At 43.4% G+C, this 24,035-nt stretch overlaps 1 protein-coding gene across 2 annotated transcripts in view; it reads left to right on the forward strand.

The window, feature by feature from the left end:
* Positions 1-24,035, forward strand: part of ITGAV (integrin subunit alpha V) — an 82,327-nt gene that overhangs the window by 50,680 nt on the left and 7,612 nt on the right. For both annotated transcript variants that reach the window (XM_025193472.1, XM_025193473.1), the window contains exons 19-27: positions 3,841-3,978; positions 5,708-5,775; positions 7,288-7,435; positions 9,020-9,112; positions 10,276-10,355; positions 14,759-14,839; positions 16,142-16,247; positions 17,203-17,361; positions 19,805-19,918. In XM_025193472.1, coding sequence (XP_025049257.1) covers positions 3,841-3,978; positions 5,708-5,775; positions 7,288-7,435; positions 9,020-9,112; positions 10,276-10,355; positions 14,759-14,839; positions 16,142-16,247; positions 17,203-17,361; positions 19,805-19,918 — 987 coding nt within the window. The remainder of the gene's footprint in view (positions 1-3,840; positions 3,979-5,707; positions 5,776-7,287; positions 7,436-9,019; positions 9,113-10,275; positions 10,356-14,758; positions 14,840-16,141; positions 16,248-17,202; positions 17,362-19,804; positions 19,919-24,035) is intronic.

Here is a 24,035-nt window from a genome sequence, read left to right on the forward strand (position 1 = left end):
AGGATGTAGTCTCCTGCTCCATCTCCTGTCCCACTGGCAACACAAGTCCACCAGCCAGGGCAGAGAAGCCCATCAGCCATTTCTGCCCCCCTGCTCCCCACTCCAGTGGCAGGGGAGGGAGCATGGCCGGAGCCAGCTGGCATAGCCCCACCAACTGCCTGCCTTGCTAGCGGCTGGGGGCTGTGGGTCTGACCCAGGTGATATTGCTGAGCAGAGATGGAGGGGCCAGGCTGAGCTAGGCCTTTCCTGGCGGGATGCAGCTCGGGCAGGGGCTGTGAGGCCAGATTGCTCCCAGCTCCTCGCACCCAGTCTGTGCGGGGCTGTCATGAGGCTGCAGCCCACTGGGCAGGGCACTGCCCACCGTCTTCGGCTCTGTGACAGCCTGGCCTGGCCACATGGGCAGGGTCTGGCCGGGTAGTGGGCTGCCCAGGTAGCTTGGTGGCGCCTGCAGGCCCCAAGCCTGGCAACCACCCGCTGCAGCCACTGTCGCACACCATGCACTGTGCAGCATCCAGTGGCTGCAGCCGCATCAAAAGCTGCAGTCTGGCCTGGGCTCAGCAGGCTGTTCTGCCCCCTTGCCTTCAGCTGCCGCTGCCATGGCCGCTGCTGCTGCTGCGCTACACCGTGCTGCACTGCTCTGGGTGGGTGGGGGGAGCTTCAGCCTGGTGGCTTCTGCCCAGGGCATGGAGCTCTGGTTCCAGTGCTCAGCTGCCTTTGACCCACTGCTCCTACCCACAAGAGCTGCTTATCGTGCCATGCAGGTGGAGCAGATGGAAAGCAGCTGGAGCTGGAGCCACAGCTCCGTGTACTGGACAGAAGCTGCGGGCCTGAAACTCTCCCTGCCCCGAGTGTCCCTGCGTGAGGCTGCAGGAGCTGCAGCTGGAGGTGAAGGGAGCAGAACAACCCTGTTGGCCCCAGCCAGCTTCTCCTTGCCTCCAGCACTGTTTCCTCCCCTTGCCCCCCAACTGCTGCACCTTCTGCGCTGCTCTAGGTGGCAGGGGAGAGGGGCGGGGGGAGCTTCAGCTGAGCACATGGAGCTCTGGTTGCTTTCCATCTGCTACGCCCTCCTGCAGGGGCTGCTCATCACACCGGGCAGGTGGAGTGGGTCAAAGGCAGCCTAGAGCAGGAACCAGAGCTCCATGCCCTGGGCAGAAGCCGCCGGGCTGAATGTGCCCCTGCCCACCCAGAATGGCTGCTGCAGCAGTGGCAGCTGGAGGCGAGGGGGGCAAAACAGCTTGTCTGGCCCTGGCCAGCTCACAGCTTTTGATATGGCCAGAGCTGCTGGGTGCTACATAGGACTGTGGCAGCTGTGGTGGGCAGTTGCCAGGCTTGGGGTCTGCTGGTGCCTCTGAGCTGCCTGGGCAGCCCCCACCTGTGCTTCTAGGCCAGGCTGTCACAGAGCCACAGCCGCTGGGCAGGGCCCTGCCCAGCTGGCTTGTGGCCCCATGACAGCCCCATCTAGCCTAGGCGCAGGAAGCCAGGAGCAATCTGGCTGCCCAGCCCCCACCCAAGCTGCAGCCCACTGGGAAGGGCCCCGGGCCAGTCCCTCCACTTCCTCCCTCCAGCAGCACAGTCTGACCCAGCTCAGCCCCAGCCCTGCAGCTCCACAGCCCCAGCTGCAGCCACAGGCCTAGCCTTGGGTGAATAGCAGGGCCATGCCAGCCGGCTGTGACCAGGCCCCCTGCCAACTGAGCAGAAGCAGGGGGTAAAGCTGGGCAGACCCCAGTTGGGGTCCCGTGTCCGCCTGGAGACAGTGGAGTTTAATCCTCCCCTCCCTCCGGCCCCCTTCACGCGAGGCACTGCCCCAGCCAGTGTCTGGCCTGGGGGACAAGCCTGGCAAAGGCTGATTTTCCCCCCCTCCCCTCTAGGCACACCCTGTGGGATCCCTGTTGGCCAGAATGGGAGTTTGTGACGGGCTAGTAGCGGGTGCTCCTGTGTTCAGCCACCCACCTCAATGTGACCGACCCCCTTCCAGGCTCCGAGTGCCTCCTTGGGGACACCTCACATCCAGCCAACCCCCTTCCTGGAGCACACCTGGAAGCCTGGGGGTAATTCTGCTACCTCCCAGAGTCTGGACTGATTTGGGACCTGTGCCCTCTGAGAAACACAGGCCTATTAGTCCTTGAGTGTACTTGACCCACTGCAAAAACTTGGGGTGCTACCCTCAGACTGCAGCACAAACAGTGGTCTCCCTCAGTCAGCCAAACCAAGGGGACCCCAAGGCAGAATCTAGACCCTCTCCCAATAAGTCTCCCATGCTAGGTACAAAGGAGAACTTTATTGGTTACAAGGAGTAGGTTTGGAGTAGGGTACAGGGTAGAGCAATATCAGAGAAATCCCTTAGAGCAAAGTGGCATGGTAGCCTTTGATCACGCACCTGAGTTACTGCAAGCTATATATCTAGTTAGATCTCAGGTAGCTTACTCAAGAGCATCATCCAGAGGCAGGTGGAGATTCCCTCTGGAGGCAAACAGTTCATTGATCATGAGTTTCAAGAGAGAGAGTGAGTTTCAGATGGTCCAGCTTCTCTCTGAGTTTTCATCATGGCTACTACCCCTCCTCCTGGGCAGTCCTTAACTTATATAGACCTTATGATTTCATTTACCTGATCCAATGAAGGCCAGCAATTGTTGGCTGCCAGCCAGCCAATTTGAAATGCATCACTGGTTGCCGGGTAGACTGGCAGGGGCTTTAGACCCCTCCCAGTCAGGTTGGCATTGCTTAGAACAATAAGGAGCTTAAGCCCCACACCCAGGTATGAGATGCCAGTCATGTAGGCAGAGGGAGCAGGTTTCCCCCCTCCATCAGGAATGTGTCCAGCTCAGGTTACAACCCAGGGCTACCTGAAGAGATGGGGCAGAGGAGTTTGTCCTTTGCAGTGACCATGGTAACCAAATTGTCAGATAGCAGAGTTTGGGGAGAGACAGAGATAGTATTCTGTCACAGTTTAAACCCCTCTGCAATCATACTTAGACCCTGCCAGGGGCATGGCCACACTTCAGTCAGCTTCCCTCCAGCCATCTGCTGCCGAGGACAAGGGAGGGCTTGAACCATCATTACAGGCATGTGTCTGCATTTCTTGAATGTCTATTCACTTGCAAATTGGTTCAATCTTTGCAGGTTAGACTAACCTGCAACAATTGAATCAGTTTAGGCTCCAGCTTTTTGAATGTCTGTCCCTAGCTTAAGTGATCTGGGAAACTGGTGAAAATAACACCTAACACAAAGTACACTGTGTACTAAAAAAGTAGCTTTTTGCTTTGGTTACCCAGTTATGGCTAGATGTTTAATACCATTAAGATCAACACCTGGACAGTGGGAACAGAAGCTGGAGTAGAGAAAAAAGGGTTTAAAATTTTCTAGAGGAGGTGAATTCAACTCAGCATGGCTTGAGCAGATTTCTCCTAGAGTATATAAAGAGTTAGTCCCAAACCACTGGTGATTATTTTCAAGAATTCATGGAGGAAGGGTGAAGTCCTAAAGGACTAGAGAATGGCAAATGAGGGACCTATTTGGAGCAGGGGATTATACCAGAAGGACTCTTAGGCTGACTCTCTACCATATATGCCTGTGATTCTGAGATTTAGTCTCTCTCTGCCTTTAGTTTTCCATCTGAAAAGGAGCATGTTAATACAAATGTTTTGTCTATTTTTTTAGTTTAGATTATATAAGTTCTTTGTGGACAGAGCTTAGTGTATCTTGGTGCTACCATAATACATGCAATAAATAAAAATAGTAGCCAAAAATTATTTGAAGCTAGTGCTCTCTGGGGTCTTCTACTATGCTTTAAGAATAACTTGTTTTCTCTCCTCCTTCCCCCCTCCCCCCATTCTCACTCAGGATGAGTCTGAGTTTAGAGATAAACTTACACCAATCACCATTTTTATGGAATATCAAATGGATTACAGAACAGCTGCAGACTCAACTGGATTGCAGCCCATCCTCAACCAGTTCATACCTGCTAACATGAGCAGACAGGTACATGTTTTATGGAATTTGCTTAAACAATATAGGCAAAATATTCAGTCTAAAATGCCTTATTAGCAACCAATCAGAAATAACTCTGAAAAATCAAGCTGACTAAATTTAAATGTTAACTGCCTATCTTTAAGCACTGAATTTTAAACAAGTTTTTCCACGTACTGTGGGTGCATCTACACATGTGCTTAACTGCACAGTTTACTAATTTGCTGCAGTATGAAGCATCACAGTCTACGCATGCATTGCCATTAGACCACAACAAACTAATTTTTGCCATCATAAGATAGTACTATCTCCAACAGTACTTAATATCTTGCGGTGGTGAAAGTAATTGCACCTAAACACATTTGTAAATGATGACCTGAGCATAAATTGTGCTTGGTCAGCCCAGGCAGCAGGGGGCTAGACCCTTGCCTGCCACCTGGCCACATGGCTCCACTCTTTGGGCACTCGCATGTTCCAGCCAGCCCATCCAGCACCACAACCTGGAGTCCAGGGATGACCCACTGAGCCTGCTGCCATTTAGTTTCTCTATCGCACATCTGCTTATTACAGAAATAAGAGGTCAGGTCAGCATCAAGGATGCTGGTTTGTGAAGGTGAGCGTTCTTGATCCATTTCCTCATTTTTTGCTGCTGTATCTTTCTGGGGAAGGAAAGAGCAATTTAGTGCTGCTTGCTGTACCCTCCTGCAGCTTATTGGTGCTGTGTTTGGTGATCAGTCCCCCTATGTATTTCCGCTGGTACCCAAAAGGTGCAGTCACTTCTATAAAAAAATATTCTTAGCCTGTAATATTCTATGTAATGGGATTTCTGGAAATTGTTCTTGGGCCCATGAATCCTTCTAGCTAGTACAAAATGTTAACGACCCCTTTTGCACACCTACAGATATGATTAAGTTATTAAATCATCATTTAGGATTTTTGGCTTAAGATTTCAAACTGGATTTTTAACCAAGCTGATTCTTTTATCGGAAAAGCTCTCTGTAAAATACTAAATTGCCCTCACTCTTTTTTTGAGCAACTTGACTGCTTGCAGACATGAAAGAAAAGAAAAAAAATCGTGCTTTACTTTTACCTCAGTGTGCTCCCATGCCAAACCCAGCACATGCCCAGAAGAGGCAGTGCATTAGTTGCACCCAAACATCTGTATAGATCAGGTGCTTTAATATAGATCAGGGGCTTTACTGGCACTTTAATATACTATCTGAATGAATCAGCTTTAGATAAAAGCGCTGCTGAAGGTCCCAATCTGTACAGACAGTGCAGAGCCAGGTCAAACTAACATGCTGCTGCTTCTGATAAAGCACATTTTTCCCCACATCTGTTGGTGCCCCTTGATAACAGTGTTGCCCAATTGTACCCCTTTATTCCAAGCTTTTTAAAGCTCATTTGCACAGAGAGAATAATGGATATGAATTCATATCCCTAAAGGGATAAATAAGATTTTTAAAGGTAATCCTTAAAGAAGTTTAAGAAACTTGAACGTCAGCCCTAGAACTAAGTATTATGGGAAGGTTAAGAAAGATATGCATACCTAAACCTACATAAAACCTTATTTCCTATGTTCTGGCTTGTACATCTAAAGACTTTAAGTTTTTCCATCATGACAGCTGTTAAAAGACACCTTGTGGGGGGAAAAAAAAGTAATGGTGGGAACTGTGTTAATGAAGATTTGAATTAATGGAGCTAGAAGTAGTAAAACAGTTTACATTTGACTTTTCTGTAGGCGCACCTTCTTTTGGACTGTGGTGAAGATAACATCTGTACACCAAAACTACAGGTTTCAGTAGACAGGTAAACTTCAAGCCTGGATCATACACATAAAGAGCTAATCACAATAAAAGCAATTCATTGTTTAAAGAACAATATTCTAAGTTCCTATCTAAGCTGCCAACCTTAGAAGGTGCTGAGGAGCCTCATTAAAAGAAATGAAATGAAGAGAAATCTTTGGGACTATTTGGCGTGTAAAATTTTAAGCAGGTATTTTTCCTTTATGGATCGTGGCCTAAGGAAATCTGTTTTCCCCTTTGTAACCAAGCATTATTAACAGTAGAGTTTACTCTAAGTGCACAGCCTCAAGACTAAGCAAAAGTACTGCACTTATTCCAACATAATGTAGACAGTGCTCATTCAACACACATGACTGTCTATTTTGGGGACTGTTAAAATCCTTGAAAATGAGAGGAGATTAGCAACCCTAAAATTGAATAGCTTTTGTTCTATTCAGGCATTTTACTACCGCCCTTTAATGGCTGGTGCTCCTTTTTCATATTACAAATACATTAAAAAATAAGCAGTGGAGAGCTGCTCCTTTATCAAAGTACAAATACATTAAAAAATAAGCAGTGGAGAGGAATGCATTTAGGCAGCTTATCCACTTAACCAGTATACCAATAATATAATAGTCTATGAATCACTCAGAAAATTAGGACTCTCGTTGTGTTCTACAGTTTAAGTGACTTATGTCATTTTACATATGTGAATTACAAGTTAAGGTAGAATAAATGACTGTAAGCACGCTGTGGCTACATATATTTAGACATCATGGTTTCAGCTAAACTGAACATGTTTGGCATGGGAAATATAGAATGAGAGACCTTTCAGCTGTACATAACCCACTGCTCTGGTAGTTGCTAGTAGATGCAGTCATAAAAAACATGAGAATGTGTGATTGCAACCAGCATACGTAGGTACGTGTCTACATACATGTGTGCCTGCATGCATGTGCACATACACGCCTGAGAAACTTATATGGATGTAGATAAAATTTAGGATCCCTTTTAGCTTTTTGAAATGTAAATGTTTCAAAGATTATTTAAGGAAAATGCTTCATGGTTTATCTGCAATCAGTATGTATAGATGTATATTATACCAACACTGCTGCAGCTTCATGGTAAACTTAAGTTTTAGGTGTGTGAATTAAAATAAATTTAAAAAAAGTAGAGGGAGTTATAGTTTGCAAGGTCCTGGGCAGGGATCTGGCCTGTCATATTTATCTTGTACATTTTTGTCAGTGTATGAATGAGCATTTTAAAAAAATGGAAAAATACTTTCTTGAGAAGAGTTTGGCACTTGATATTTGTTCCAGTGTTTCCATTGACTCTTCTGTTGACCCCCTGTAGATTTTCTTGTAACAAGTCAAGAGCATTGCAAAGCTTTTTCATTTCAAGAATATTTTACTGATGAGCCATGATGCTCTCTTGCTCTATTGCAATGTCAGAATGCTTCTAGATTCTGGTTCTTAGACATAACTTGTTTAAAAAATTAAATGGAATATTCACATTAGCACTTGCTGTTCTTTTGTAGTGATCAAAAGCAGATCTATATTGGTGATGACAACCCTTTAACCCTGATTGTTGATGCTGAGAACCAAGGGGAAGGAGCCTATGAAGCAGAACTCTTTGTTGTCATTCCACCTCAAGCAGATTTCATTGGTGTTGTTCGTAACAATGAGGTAAGTTGTGTGACCAGATTCCTTCCTGTGAAGTAGTTAGGTTACAGGAGGGGCTCAAACTTTAGCCAAATGCCTTTTCCCAGCCCCTTTAGTCTAAGAAATTGGCCTGGAAATTTCACTGAAACAGACATCCTTACAAGGACTCCAGTGTCTGATTTGTTTCTAGTTGTTTTGTAAGTGTCACAAAAGAGATCTGTCTGGCGCGCACACTCTTGCTGAACTCATATAGGCTTGTGCATGCAAAGTATGGATGTCAGCAGCAGAACACTTCCACCTTTCGGAGAGGAGCTTCCAAAAGTGAACTAGTTTAAGAAGTGTACCTAGATCCAGATTTATGAACTATTATGCACTAATATTTTCCTTTTAACCCTAGTGTTTCTGCTCAACAAATTTCAGGTATTCTGTTTCAGCCCTCAAGTTGTCACAATAACTTCTTTGGCAGACGATTCTGGATTAGTAGAGAGGTGTCTAGCAACAGTGGATAGACTGTGAACAGTAGCTATTAATAAACAGAGTATTTTTTCTGTTAGTCTTTGAATACTGCACTTGCTATTTAATTCAAACGCACAACACCTCATATTCTGGGGAAAGAGGTGAGCAAATCTAATACTAAGTTCCAGTTCCTTCCTTTTTGCACAAGTAATGACAAAGAAAAAATTAAAATGCTGGGTTCTGCAGGATATTCTGTCTCTGAAGAATCATTTGTAAATGTAGGGGCCTCAGCTACCTTGTGCATACTGGTATAAACTTCCCAATAGCTGCTTTAATTTATTTTTCCTTGGAGAGAACACAGATAACCATTAAATTAATTGTTATTTGCATTGTGCTGGAACAGGCAAAATAACACAACAAAAGGATAGAATGTCTAAATAGCAGCCCTCATTCTCAAAGTTTCTCTTAAATTCCCAGTAATGCTTTGTCTCATAGTGCTCTTAGTTCGTACCTGTGCTTCCAAAATTGCCTCCATCTCAGCTTTTCATCATGCATTTGGTCCATATGGTTGTTCAGTTTGGCTGAAAAGTTGAAAAAATGCTAAGGATGAAAAACCTTTGGACTTGAGGTCTGGTAATCAAGGCTGACTAGACTGTTTGTCTTTCATGCTCACTCAAAGTGATTTCCCAGATGGTCCTTCCTTGCACACCTCTCTACCTTCCTTAACCTCAGTTGTGCAGCCAAGGAGGAGGAACTATCAGGGAGCAAAGAACTTTAGATTTAAAGCAAATCTTGTTCTTGGTGAGGCAACTTACCTTCCTGCTTTGGCGATTGTTTGTGGGATCATGGCAGATTGAGACAAAAGTTGGACATTCCCTTTTCCCCCCATTTGTGGTACCTAAGAAAGTGTCTCCTCATCTGTGTCTTAATTACTGTTACAGTGGTTGTCATTTTTTCAGCCTGGTATGGTATTTGTCTCTGTGTATCCTGGGTCTTGTTTCAAATGGACTGGTACAGAAAGCATTACATTTTTATTAAGACTGGGATATTATATTTTGATGAATGCATCATGCTTGCAGCTTTGTTCCTTCCATTCAAATAACAGAAGGTATTGCACTGAACTCTTTTATATTCTCCTCTGTTTTATTACAGGCTTTAGCAAGGCTGTCATGTGCATTTAAGATTGAAAATAAAACTCGCTTGGTAGTCTGTGACCTAGGAAATCCCATGAAGGCCAGAACTAAAGTAAGACTTAGTCGAGTGGGTTCCTGGGGGTTCAAAGACAAGTGATTATGACACTTTACATATCTATAATATGTTTTGGTACTCTTTGAAGAAGAGTTGCATTCATACTGCTGGAAGGTCATTTTTGCCATGTCTCCAATCCAACCTTTTTATATGGTCTGTTCCCAATATTCTGCATAGGCCATTGCTTCTGGTGTTGGTGTTGCCAGATCATCTCAGGAGATGATCCATAGTTTGCTAGAAAATTAAATCTGTGTAATATTTAGGGCTCAACATTGCTCGCCCACATGTTAAAATAGTTCAAAGAAAATATTCTGATAATTCATTGCAAGTTTGCAGTTAAAAAATGATGTATATAGTTTTGATAATGTAGCTTTACTAAGAGTCTAGCGTTTTTCACCCATGCATTTCAAGATACAAAAGTGAAAAAATAACTTCCAGCCATCTTAATGACACACAAGCTAAGAAGCAAAAAGATTTAAGGATATATCTACATAGCTAACTGGGGTCAACCCTAAGGCTACCCTCAAACCCATACAAAGCCACCTTGCACTGAAAACTCAAGAAACTCAGCCCCTGGCAGTAGTCCAGCCCTCCACAACTCTACTGCACACGGTTAGACCATGTTTCTAGCCCGTATCTCTTTGCAATTGTGTTCAGAACCTGGACTTTGAAAGTGCAGGCGCAAGAAGTCTTCCAGTTGCAATCCCATAGCTGTGTGTCAAGCACAAGTAACTAACAGCTTGACTTCTAGAAGGTCTCCTTGCAAAAAGCATTACAAGAAGGGGCTGGTTGAAGATGATCCTTAGAGTCGGCACTAAATATTAATGTAAATGTATCAAAAGCAAATTTCATGCAGTGATTTAGTGCAGAGCTGACAATCAGAACCTGTTTTGTCAACTGTCATATCTGCATTTAATTTATTAGACCATGTGACAGAATTTGTGCCTTGTTTTTTGAAGTCAGCTATATGACAGTTAATCCCAAAGTGAGATGGATCCAGTCTGAGTTCATCAAATGACCCTTTTTGACAGTTCCATCTGCCGCCTTCTCTCCCATGACCCTGGGCCTTGCACTATTCCAGTGAAATGCAATAATGATAAAAAAGTTTTGTTATGAGCTTTACCTCATTTCCACTAACTTTTGACCACTTTGTTTTTAAGCTGTTAGCTGGGCTGCGTTTCAGTGTACACCAGCAGTCAGAGATGGACACCTCTGTGAAGTTTGACTTACAAATCCGGAGGTATGGAAATAGATGTTAACCTCCCCTCTCCCAATCAACTGAACACTGTAGCTAGCTTTGAAACAAATATCCTGGTAAATAGTTGGGCTATGAATAGAACAGTTACAATTGAACCTAATTTCCTGCTCTGGTAAGCAAATGTTTTGTCATGGGTTTAATTAACTTGCATAAAACTTGTGAACTGTTTCCTTGTTTGCGTGCAGTTGGCTTTTCTTCATAGCCATTTTGCTTGTTGTGGCACAAATGAAATACTGCTCTTAAATGATGGTGGGGACAAAATCATTTGAATTATTTGGTGAGAAATTTCATATTTTGCACTCTGACCAGAGTTCTAATCTCCTATCTGCTTATGCCCTTACATAAGGACACCACTCATTAGACTCAAGATACCACTTGGAAAAGTGCTCTTATAGAAAATAGCCCAAAAATATAGAGGAAAAAATACAGAATAATTTTTCTGTTGCAAAGAGCTCAGAAAGACCAAAAGAGGTCAAAATGTCATTAATGCTATGGATTCCTATTTGAAATCTCTGGGTTTATCTTGTGAATCATATGTAGGTGTTTGTACATCTAACTGTAGTATGGCATCCCACAGCACTTTTGAAGGGATCTTGTGGCACCTTGGTTGAGAATCAGTGCTCTAATAGAGGGGTTTTCAGCCTTTTTGGATTGGTGTACCCCCGGCAGCTGGACACAGACCAATGTACCCCTAGTGGCCGGACACCAGGGTGGGGGGTGGCATGTGGCCAAACGCAGAGGAGTGGCCACCGCTTCGTGTGAGCTTCCCCCGCTTCCCGTGTTTGGCCAGGTGGGCGGCCCCTGTGCAGTAATGCAGGATGGTGCGTGGCAGCCCCCTGTCCGCGTCTGCCTGCACGTACCCCCTGGAGCCTTTTCAAGTACCCCTGGGGGTATGTGTACCCCCCGGGTTGACAACCCCTGCTCTAACAAGCTTCAGTTCCAAGACTGAAGCTCTGCTTGGATACTGTAGCCCATCTAAGGGTATTGTCTACGTGCCTCAATGTAAAGCTGTACAGAAGCACCCAAGTTATCTCTAAATGGTAGCAAACTAGTCCAGGTAAAGCTGTTTATTTGGGCCCCTGAACTTGCTCAGGTATTTGCACAACTACCTTGTGCCATGTATACAGACCCTAAGAGCACAGTAGGCTGTTTGCTAACATTCACAAATGTTCAGCGTACGCACTTTTGACTGAGAAGTGCTAGCTTCACATGTGAGTTATCTGAAAATGCTGTTCAGAACAGGGACCATTCGTTGCATATGCAATGCTTGGCATAACGCATCCTAACATTTTAAATGGGGGATTCTTGGCAATGCTGTAATAAAAACAGAATATAACAATACCTCTGCTAGATGTTATTGTGCCTGGAACATACAAGTGGAGTATATTTTGTGTGCTTGCTTGAACAAAACTTCAAGATTCTTGAGATGCACAACTGATAGGAGTATGTCTGATTATTACTTTCACCTCTTAACTAATTCACAGCTTGAAATGCAGCTCTTGTTCCTTGGGGCATCAGCTGAATTTGTCACACTTCAGAGGGACTTTGTCATCTTAACCCAATGAATGGATTATTTTCACCCATATATACAGTTTTCATCTCCAGGACAGATATGCCAAATAGCTTTAACCCTTTCATGCTATTTTAATGAGACAGTGGTTTGCCTTGATGATTAGAGGTTTGGCAGGACTACAAACCTTTTGATCTCACATTACTGTCTGATTCAATTTTCCTCTCTCTATCAGCTAGTATGCTATGGTATAGTGTGCTTTGGCTAGTAGCATATAACTCTAACCTCCCCTTGGAAAAGGTAGTAACTATTGAGCCACAAGGCATCTTCCTCATCAACTAGACCCTCTGATTCCCTTACAAGAGGAATGAATAGTCATTGTAGATTCTCTTCCCACTGCACCAGCCTTCCCCTGGCTTCTCCTGCTTAGGTGTGGGGAATCAGCATTACTAGTTGTGTTGCTCACTGTGGGAAGGTGCTACAGCATTTCTCTTGTTCCTATCTGAAGAAACTCTTCTTCCTGACTTCTACCCTATCCAAAATCATTCCCCAGTATCTAGCTCTGAGACCTTCCCTCATTCTGTTTTACTTTCAGGAGAAAAAGCATTTGTGAGGGAACTGATCAACCCTAGTATAATACAATAAAAGTTAATGTAAAGAAGGGATGCACATCTTATCTTATTAATCTGTTTCAGAGAGTGAGGTGTAAACAAACATGGCAATATAAAACCTGCGTCCACAGAATGAGAGGGGGGACTGCAGTACTTAGTGACATGTAACAGATCAAGGAGTGGTTACAATACCCCTGCAGTTCTGTATGTAAGAGACATGTCCTACTTGCCCATTATGTGCCTTTCACTTCACTCAGAGGTATTTTATCTGTTGCAACCCTTGGCTAAGTTCCCTTAGGAAGAGCACCTTAGTGGTGAAAACCAGCCTGCTGTATTCAAACCGAGCTTTTTATCCCCTGTGACTTCAAGTCACCCGGGTCTGAGCAGAGTCTTGAAGGCAGCTTCTTGGACACCCTTTCAGGGAACAACCTTCCTGAATGGTCCTGAGAAGTGAGGCCCCATGGTTCAGCTACCACAGAGTCCAGGGCTGGGATATTTCCTCCCGGTCAATTCTTTCCATCAGCATGCCCTTCTTAGAGTTCTTGCCATGTCCGTACTGAAGTTTACAGTTTAGCTCTTTGGGGATTTTCTCTTCTACCCTCTGTGGACTATAGGCACAAAAAGGCCTTTGCACTGGATAAGAGCCATTAGCAAGTAAATAATCTTTGTGATATGACTGGATGCTTCCTGATATCCCTTTTTCTTACGGTGACGCACCTAAGAACTGGATCTCTGAACACAGGCGTGTTGATGCAGTCTGAGAGCAGAGTTGCATTATACCATGAAATACACTGTCATGGGCATAATCATACAAACTTCAAAGGATTAAATGGGAAGTCTCTAGTTCACACAGGCAGATTTTCAAAGGCATTAAGTGATGCAGTGGTGTGATTATTCTAGCTTCCAAGATGGTGAAATATGTATTGGTCAGGAAGAAAATACTGTCTTGCTACCTGCAATTTGTCATTACAACAGCTATAAAGAAGACAGCATAAATGTAGGAAATCATGCTGAAGAGCTGCGTTGTCTAGTGCATGGGGTGTCAAACATGCCTTGCAGGCCAGATCCAGCCCACAGAGCCCCCTAACCTAGCCTGCAGTGCTGCCCCATTGACTCATATTTTGCACCAAACCGGCTCCATGCCCAGTGCCTGGGATGTGTGCCACCCACAGTGCTCACGGGGGCTGGGTCCCAGGCTGTGTTATCCATGGCATTTGCTGGTGTTGGTATCGGCTATACCAGCCTAGGCGGGTGCTCAGAGTGCTGAATCAGGCTTGTGGGCTAAGGTGGTGGGGGGATTGTGGGCCTGATCCAGCCCATGGACTGGCCCTCATGAGTTATCCAGTCTCTGGGGCCAAATAATTTGACATGCTTGGTTTAGTGGATGAAACAAGGAAGCCCAGCTCTGTTACTAGCCCACTTAGTAACCCTTGGGAAAATCACTTACTCTTAGTGTTTCATTTACCTCCTTTATAAAACTGAGACAAGTGCAGTTGGGGCACAGGATACACAGATGACTCTAAGGGCACTTTTACATGTGCTCTGGGGTGAGGGGGAGCGCTTTAATTAGGATGGCTCAGAGAGATGCTCCTAAAGCGCTGCAGTATCTTGTGTATCAGCATCCCCACGCTTCCAAATGGCGGTGGGGGCACTTTAACTGAAGCTTGTCAAATGTCAAGTGCCCCCACCACCGTTTTGAAGCGTGGGGATGCTGATACATGAGACGTGGGAGGCTGCTGGAGTGTGGTAATGACCATGCTCCACGAGACCCAATTTATCAAATTTGCCGCAATGCACTGTAACTACAGTATGTCAGAGCAGCCTCCCAGCACATCTACAAGCACCTGAAGGTTGCCCTGGGGTGGTCTCTGGGCAAATTTGAGTACCCTAAGGCCTTTTCTAACCTAAGATGGCTAGGTAGGGGCCAGAGTGCCAGTGGCAATAGCTTGAGAACAGCTTGCTCTTATCCATGGATTGCTCCAGGTGCTGGGCAAGGACACGGTTAAACTAAGACGACTCACAGATTCAGCTGAGTCAGCTTTGTGCCAATTACTGACCTCTCCCTGCTGATAGAAACCTTGACTGTATTTACTGGCAGGTTTAAGGTTTCTTCATGCCCCTAAGATGGTAGCTCAGTGGCTAGACCAGAATCTTTCCTTTTTGGTATAATGCTCCAGAACTTGTACTAATATTAAATAATGTATGCATATGCCTTTTAATTACTTTTCCACGCCATTTAACAAATGAATTTACCTTCCTTACAGCTCCAATCTGTTTGAAAATATAAGCCCAGTAACATCTTACCAAGTTGACCTAGCCATCTCAGCAGCTGTTGAAATTAGAGGGTAAGTGCTGATCTGAATTGAGCAAAAATATTTCCTCCTTCCCCCATCTCTTTTTTTGCTCCCTTGATTTTTTGTTTTTTGTTTTTATTTCTCAAACTTCCTTTCAACTCTGTCTGTTTATGGTCTCAGTATGTGTTGAATGGTGTATAAATGAGAACAAAACGTGGCTATCTTGTCAACTTTTGGTTTACAAATCATTTTCAGGGCACACCAAATTGATTACCCTAAGTCAGTTTTCAGAATGGGTCTTGGGCTTCAGTGTTTTTTGAAAATGTTTACCCTTCGTTTGTACAGTGTATTAAAAAATTATAAATTAGTAAGTTACTCCATCTAAACAGGCTGCAAAATCACAGTTCAGACAAAAAATACAATTTTAATGACCTGGAATTTTCTTTGACTTTTAGCTTAAGGTTGAAAAAAGCAAATCTAAAGTTATAGAATATCCATGAAGTTGTACGGACTTCTATAATGACTTCCTCTCTCTGTAATTTACAGAAAGCAAAGTAAAAATATATGATCTTCCTAACCAGCTAGTCAGCACAAAATCCTTCTTTTCCAGAATATGTATATAATTTAATAACTCGGGGGGGGGGGGGGGTGTATTAAAGAGGGGGGGGGGGGGGGGGGGGTTATTTTTTGGGTTGTTGTTTTTTTAGCCAAAAACGGCACGGAAATTCTTCAAATATATTCCGATTTTTTTCAGGGAAGAAGTTGTTTTCTGACACTGCTCACTCATTAACACTTAGCATGTTATTTAGCAAAGTAAGAATCACCTGCAGTGCCCTATTTTCTTTAATTCTCATCAGGAAGATGCTGCTTTACTCATTTTTTGTTTTCTTGATGCTGTTAAAACATCCTGCTTAAAAAAGAAGAAAAACTCACTGTGCATGGTCACCAGCTCTAATGTTTCAGATGCTGGTTAAGTTTAAGTACGACAAGTGACTGTACTTACCAGATGTCCCTAAGCCTCACTAGGTATTTTTCACATAAGACCCTGCATTCATTGTTGTAATTAATGTTTTAATTTGATATAAATAACTGTAACTGGAAGAATGTTGATAATAGAATAATACTGTATAGCAAAGATGATCAACCATTTGGTACAGCAAATCCTCAGTTCAACTTCTGCATTTTCCAGTATGTAGCATGAAAACGTGACGGCAGTCAGTCAGTGTTTTAGTTTTAAATACTTTGTACTTTTTGTTTTCCCAGATCTGTGTTTTAAAAGCATTAAGGTCATCTTTAGGAATTTGTCACATATTAGACTTAACTTTGGATAATTACTATTTGTTCACTGTTCAGTGTGTCGTCTCCTGATCACATCTTCCTCCCAATTGCAAACTGGCAACCCAAGGAGAATCCAGAGACAGAAGAAGATATAGGGCCTCTCGTTCAGCATATCTATGAGGTATTTAATTATTTTTCATTTGAGGTTCCCAGATATGGATGGCTAATAAGTAGCAAGATGAGAAGAAAGAAATACTTTCGCTTACATTTCCTATATACAGCAAACGCGCTTTTCTTCATCTTGGTGTTTAATAGGAATTTAATAATTTGCTACTGTGAGCCAGTCCATTAGTCTGTGCCTCCTTACAATTAATAGAGTTAACTGTACAGTGCTGTAGGGGTAGGAATTTGGAGGAACAAGGAATTCCCCAGTTTCTTTCATCAGTTACTTTATACATAACAACTGCTCATGTTGTCACTGGCCCCTCAGATCTAGACAGATTATTTGGTACTGTGATATATCATGCAGCAGAGTATTCAGTCAAGTGACTAGTCACTATATAAATTATTCAGATAGTTTAGATGTACTTTCTCTGTTGTGAGTCATTATTACAAAAGCTTTTTGCCTCAAAAATTGCTCTTGAAGAATCTGTTTTTAGAGATTTAATCTGCATTCAGTTAATTATGGTAATGAAATTATTCTAAGAGCTGTCTGAATGAAGATGGTTCAAGTTAATATACAGTTGATGCAGTACCACCTAACTAAAGAAACTGTGCTTGCCCTATATCTGATATACCATATACATAACAAAAATATACAACATATGCCTGATTTCATGCAGGGTAGTATATTTTAAAAAAGGAATTTCTTGAAGGCTGAATAAAGAATCTTCCTTAACTTTATTCAAAAGAAACTTTCCTTTTTAGCAATTTATTAAAGGTAACTTAGTTTAGCTTCTTAGAGGCTTTTTTTAAAATCTAAGTAATAGTGTTGATACTGTTTTACTGTCAGTTGTGGTAGGGAGGGGAATCCTTCCGATGCACCTTCATCCAAGTCTTAGTTCAAATTGTAGATTAGAAGCTCTAGCCTTTTAACAAAGAGGATAGTTTTCCAGTGTTTTTCTTTTCCTCACTAGCTGAGAAACAATGGTCCAAGTGCCTTTAGCAAGGTCATGATGACTCTTCAGTGGCCTTACAGGTATAACAACAATACCTTGCTGTATATTGTCCAATATGAAATTGATGGACCCATGAACTGCACTTCAGATACAGAGATCAATCCATTGAAAATTAAGGTAAGCAAGGACTTTTCTGATGTTATGCTCTGAATGGAGTACTTTTTCTGTCTCTTGGCTGCACAAAATCTTGAAACAAGAAAAATATCTTGCATTAGATCTGCTGAAGGTTATTTTACATTCTCATCAGTTGCTATATTTTACAGTGTTTCAAAACTATCTTTCCTCCATTACTTTTATTTATTCTTCCTTTATTTTCCCCCTGTTATTTGCTAATTTACAGTGTCTTGTATAGGTAGAAGCCAGCTGGAAGGGTAGGTAGTAAATGATTTCTCAACCAGAACTTCAGACCTACTATACAAAATGCTTTTTAACTCGCGTCATAGTTTTCAGTCCAAAGCAATGGAATTTTACTTACCCTAGATTTAAATAGAAACATGTCAGACATACCTGTTTGGATTTCTGAGGGATATTTTGTTATTGTTCCTTTATCTAATTTATTTATCTAGGACCTAATCCAAAGCCCAGGGAGTTCAGTGGGAGTTTTTCATTGACTTCAATGGATTTTGGAACAAACTAATAGTGTCACAAAAGTATGCAGACTTTGCAGAGCCCAGAACAAGATAATTTCCCTTTTTCATAAAAAAGACAAGACAAAGAAATGGAGGATAAGAAACAGCATGTTAGAATATAATAAGGAAGCTGGAAGAAATGTTTTTAATAATGAGGTTGGAACAGGATGCAGTGGGCATTAGTAATTCCAAAAAAAATGGCAAGAATTCTTTGCCTACATATCCACAATGGACTAAGGCAGTGAGGCCCAATTGTTTTTTGTTTTGTTTTTTTTTATCAGGCGTGCATGAATTAAGCCCCCTGCCCACCCCTGAGTGCTACCCCAATCCCCTTTCCCTCTGTAATCAGTGCTCTGCTTTCTGCTCCCTGCCCTGTGCTGCTCTGTTTTCTGCTCCCTGCCCTATCTTCTGCTATACTGCCTGCCCCCTCACTGATCCACTGGATGCCACAGATAGGGGCTGCTGTGCCATTTGTGGCGCACATGCCACAGGCTGGCCACCCCTGGACTAAGGTAAGATATTCTGTATGTGTTCTTTGCATGGAATACTCTTTTATTCTTAGGAAGTAGGTTAGAAAATTTATATTAAATACATATATATTTGTCATCCATTTTCCCTATGTATTATGTAGTAATGTGAATTCAAATCCACTTAAGAAATAAAAGGTAATTCTACATATATAAAGTTAATGGAAACTATCTTATTTGTCTTATGTAAAATTTGGGAACAAAATTCTGAGATTAGAAGAACTACTAAAGCCTTTAAATAGCATGGTGGAATCACTTTATCTCCTTTAATAATGGATTTAGGTGGAATGGAGTATGTGTGCCTGTATGCATTTAGAGTTTATATAGAGACTATATAACATAGTGAGTTGCTAATTTCTAAGAATATAAAATCTCTAAAGTACTGAGGGGAAACCCTTCAATGGGAAATTTCTTAAGCTGAAAGTTCTTTGTTGACAGAATCTGTTCTATCAGGCGTGAAACCTCTGTTGACATTAGTTAATGGTCTGTTAATTCAACTGGCTGATGTACTGCAAACAGTATGCAATGTTGGGAGTGTTTGGTTATGGGGAGACAGGGAATGGGTTGTTACTATGTTTTAAGTTTTATGTAGATTTCTGCATTAGTGATCTAGGAAGGCAGAGAGCAGTATGTTGTTTCAGTTTGAACATCTTGAAATCGCAAGTTAGAGAGGAACTTAGGGAGACTAGAAATTACAGGCAGGCAAATAGGTTTCATTCTCTTGCATGTACTGGCAAATTCCAGACTAGAGCCAATGTGAGAGAAAGTATGGGTTTGCCTGTGCTTTGGAAAGTTTTTCTGATGAGCTCATTCTTTATTGCTTCATGACAATGCTTCAGGCATAACACCACTGAAGATAATTTTATAGTGGTTTCACTGTGCAGCTGATGAGGGCTTTATGGGGCGGGGAGTTGCCGTAGTGTCATAGTGAGAAAATCTTGCGTTTTGAAAAATCCATGTACACAATTGCTTTTTTGTTTTCTCTGAAACACACAAAGAGCAATCATTCAGAAAAGAGCTTGTGTAATACTGTCTAATAGCGTAGCCAACTATTGACTTGTAACTCAAGTTGTGTACATTTCCAGTTATAATCATTATTAGTAATAATTAATAAAGATCCCAAGATTTTTTTTGCAAGAGCAGAGAGTTAGCCTGGCATGCTAGCTGAAGTCTGTTTTGGGCCACCTAACATTCCCTTGGCAGGGGTTCTGGTGGCGTTCTATGCCAAACTATGCTTTAATGCTGCTCTCTGCAGTCAAAATGGTCCTGTGTTCTATCCCCGAGGTGACCATCTGTCAGCAGTGGGTGTGAAATTATTCTTGTATACATTCTATTTAGTAGCTTGTAAAAACAGAGTACATAGTATATGCTGTTCATTAAACTGAGTCTTTCTTGATGCAATAGATTTCTACTCCTAAAGAAGATGAAAAGAATGAAACACTTCATGGGGAAGAAAGCCGTGACCATCACATCAGTCGAAGGGATATAACTGCCATTGAAGGAGATGTACATACTTTGGTAAGCTTTGTACTACCTTCCTGTAGTAATGTGTGTCTACAGTTGCATGTAGGACTTTTAATGGAAAGATGAGAACGTTCAAAAAATTATATTGAAATGGGTTCTTAATTTTTTTTTCCTTAGTGTGTTTCTATTTTTGGTGGAACATTTCTTCCAGTACAGTCAAGTAGATATTGTCTTAGTAAGTTATCTGCAGATGTGAAGCTTGTGCTATAAAAATAAACGATGGCTTTGAGGTCCTTTTCAACAATTTCCATTTATTGCACTATTTTGTGGATTTAGAAGTTGGCCTATTGTGTGAGTGAGATGCAGGAAAGAGAATAACTGAGTAGAAGTGGAATAGGTGAACAAGGGCTGGATGTATCCTACTAGCTGAACTGTAGAGACATCAAAAAGTATATTTTCTAATGGACTTTCTCTCTTTGGACCTTGTTTTATCTTCCAAACAAAAGCAGCTGAGAGAGTGAGATAACTCTGAGCAGCTGAATTCTCGAGGGAGCCACTGTCCATAGGAAATGTAGGGCAGTTTTTGTTTCTTTAGAAAAGGAATCAATCGTGCTAGCTGTTGATGGAAAGAGAGGGGGGAACAGCGTACGTAATAGCAGGTAGGGCTGTGCAAAGCTTCGGATCATGATTCGGGTTTGAAGATGATTCGGATGATACGGAGGTCAAATCTACGAATCCAGATTGAATCACTGGAAGCTTTAGGCCAAGGGTGAGCAACCCCCAGCACGCATGGCACGCAAGGCCATTTTGCTCGGCACACCACTGCCAGCCCAGGCTCTAAGCAGTGCAGCTCTAAGCAGGCTGCAAGCCCTGCTGCAAGAATACTGGACTCCATAGGCTGGCTGCAGCCAGGAGGCTGCAAACAGCTGCTCCGGGCTCTGTAGTGTCAGCACTCTGGCACCTTCCAAGGTAGACATTGTGGGTTTTTTCGGCACGCCGGCCAAAAAATGTTGCCTACCCCTGCTTTAGGCTTTCCAAATCGATTCAGAGCTTCCAAACCGATTCGGAAAAGATTTGGAGATTCGGCCATAGGGTATAATGGGGAATCAATGAAATATCTATAACTTTGTTGTCTTTTGGCTGATTCAGATGAAACTTGCAGGGATGGTAGTCTCTGATGAGAGCATGCCACCTGCCAAGTTTCAAGGTGATAGGTGCAAGGGTTTCTGGGAAACTGCACCTCAACATCCTGAAAGCAAAACTCATGGTGTGTGTGTGTGTGTGGGGTAAGCCACAGAGGGGTGAAAACTGTGGGGATGGTAGCCCCTGCTGAGGCCACAAAGCCTGCCAAGTTTCAAGGAGATAGGTGCAAGGGTTTGGGGGAAACTATATCTCAAGCTGCAGACAAGCAAAACTTGAGACATGGGTGATACTGTGTGTGTGTTAAGGTACAGCAAGGTGAAAGCTGCAGGCCTGCTAGCCGCCACTGAGGCCACAAAGTCTGCCAGCTTTCAAGGAGATAAGTGCAGGGGTTCTGGGGCCCTGCACCTCTGGCTGCTGACAGGCAAAACTCGTGTCATGGGTGCTTGTGCAACTATGTCTGTCTTGGGGCACGGGGGCGGTGGGGAAACTAGTGTGACACATACACGTGACACGAATTTTGCTTTCAAGAATTTGGGGTTCAGTTTTCCCCCAAACCCCTGCACCAATCTCCTTGAAACTTGGCAGGCTTTGTGGCATCAGCAAGGGCTACTATCCCTGCAGTTTTCACCCCCTTGCCCCTTAACACACACAGTGTCACGTGGGTCATGAGTTTTGCTTGTCAGCAGTTTGAGGTGCTGTTTCCCAGAAACTCCTGCACCTATCATCTTGAACCTTGGCCCGTGTAATGCTCTCAGCAGAGGCTACCATCCCTGCAAGTTTCATCTGAATCAGCTAAAAGACAACAAAGTTATAAGTACTTCTTTGATTTCCCCATTATACTCTATGGCCGAATCTCTGAATCGGCTCCGAATCTTCCAAAGCGATTCGGCCAAATCGAATTGGAAAAACGATTCGGATCTCCTAATTGAATCTTTGGCATCCAAATCGGCCAAATCCAAGTTGAATAGTGCCCTATTCACACAGGCCTAAAAGCAGGTAGTGACTCCAGGCTTATTTCATCCAGAGATGAGGAAGGAGCAAATGTAAAAGTAACCCAGGAGTTATAGTCCAGTGAGAAATCTTTTTGAAAGGATAAATCTAAAGACAGATTTAAATGCTTCAAAATCATGAAGTTGTGTATCCGCTTGTTACTCTTACCATTATTTGTCTTTTCCTCCATCCTTTTTTATTTTCTCATGTTATCCTTGAATGTTGTGCCAAGCTTGCGATTAGATTCCCTCCTAAGGGTTTTGTGGAGCTTCTGGCTGGGCAGGTCTGCTCTTCAGCATCACTGATTAAAACTTTTGAGTGTCAGTGCTTGCTGTAGCTCTGAGGCTGCAAAAGCTGATTCCGAATTTGCCTTCCACATTAGAAAGAACTTTAAATGGCTTGAGACTGGGCAGCTGGTTTGTCAGTCCGAGTGACTAAGATGGGGGAGTATGTCTCAAATTCATGCTCTGTTCAAGATGCAGCATTGGGGTCTGAGAATGTATACCTTAGAAGTCCTTAGACTCCTTCATATGGAGACATTTTAAAGAAAAGAACCAAAGGAGGACCCTGATCTTAGTAAAAAAAAAAAAAAAAAAAAAGAGTCTGGGAAGGGGGAAACAGGGATAAGCCTTTGATCAGAGGGGAAGACTGTGTGTGACAGTCTGAGTCTGTCTTCTTCAATAGGAGCACCAAACTCCTCCAGTTACCAAGTTCTCTGAAATGGCAAGAACTTTTCATTTGGTTTCTCTCTTCCAGTTTCCAAAAGTTCTGGTTTCTGTTAGCATTGGGCATTTTCAGGAAGACAGACTAAGCTGGTGTCTATGCGAAGTATAAGATGCACTTGGTACCTGCAAGACCCCCAGTAGTAAATATACCTTACTTAGAACATGAAGAAATACAGAATAGTTAATATATTTATGATAATAGGAAGTGGGGCCACAATCACTTCATTCAGGAGGTGAAAGAGCAAATGGAAAGGGAATCCAGGAACTCAATATGCCAGGTGACTGACTGACAGTGATGAAATCAAGGATGCAGTGTTTGAGTGACAAAAATATGTTGCCAACTTGTTGTTGCCTTCTTCTGTTTCTCTCCTGCAGTGACGCCTCATGTCTATAGCAATATATTGGCATAGCTATAGTTTTGAATGTTAGGTCAAAAATGTTAAAACGATGTAGCCTCATTTTATTCCTCTTTCTTTTAGAAATGCTAATGATCTAAACCAGCTTCAGGTAGGCCAGGGCCTGCAGACCAAGATGGCTACACTCTGTGGGGGTGGCTTCTAGGATTTCCTTGCTGCCTCAGCTGTGGGAAAGGGGCAGCAGTAGGAAAGGAGGCTGCCAGGACCTCCAGGCCACATTAGCTACTTAGCAGATGTGTGAAGTTGGATAGCCCTGATCTAAACCCATTAGTTAACACAAATGCTAATGGAAAATAAGGAGTGGGTTAATCCAGGCTAGGAAAGCCATCCAAATAGTTAATTTCTTTTGAATTGCTTACTGATGGGATTCCTCAAGCCTATTGAAGAAGGTCATCCAGCAGCACTAGATATAGGTTGCAACTGTGGCAGTGGGGAGGAGATGTAGGGCAGCCCCTGCATTGGCTCTGGGCAGCCACAGGGAGAAGGGCCCAGCAGCAGCAAGGGAGAGGTGGCCGTGTCCTGCTTTTTACCTCCCCCCCAACAGCAGCTTCTGTCTGGCTGCTGCCTCTCATTGTGGCCAGGGCAGGCGGGTCCAGAGAGGGCACTGTAGGGACCCTGATCTCCCACGCAAGGTAGGCTGGGCCCAGGGCTGTGCACTCAACCTGGGGCTCGGGCCCTGCAGGCGCAGGTTGCGGGGCCAGTCTCCATAAGGCTGGGGACAGGGTGGTGGTAGCTGGAAGGGACCAGTGATGGTAGCAGACTGCTGGGGCTTCTGGGAAATTGAGTCTGGCTCTGGTTCTGTCCCAGCCCCACTGCATGCCCGGGGGCAGCAGGATGTGACATGGGCCAGATGGCACCTGGGCCAGGCAGGACCGAGGGACCGACCGTGGGCCAGAC

Source organism: Alligator sinensis, unplaced genomic scaffold, assembly GCF_000455745.1.
Source record: "Alligator sinensis unplaced genomic scaffold, ASM45574v1 scaffold1553_1, whole genome shotgun sequence".
Lineage (NCBI taxonomy): Eukaryota > Metazoa > Chordata > Crocodylia > Alligatoridae > Alligator > Alligator sinensis.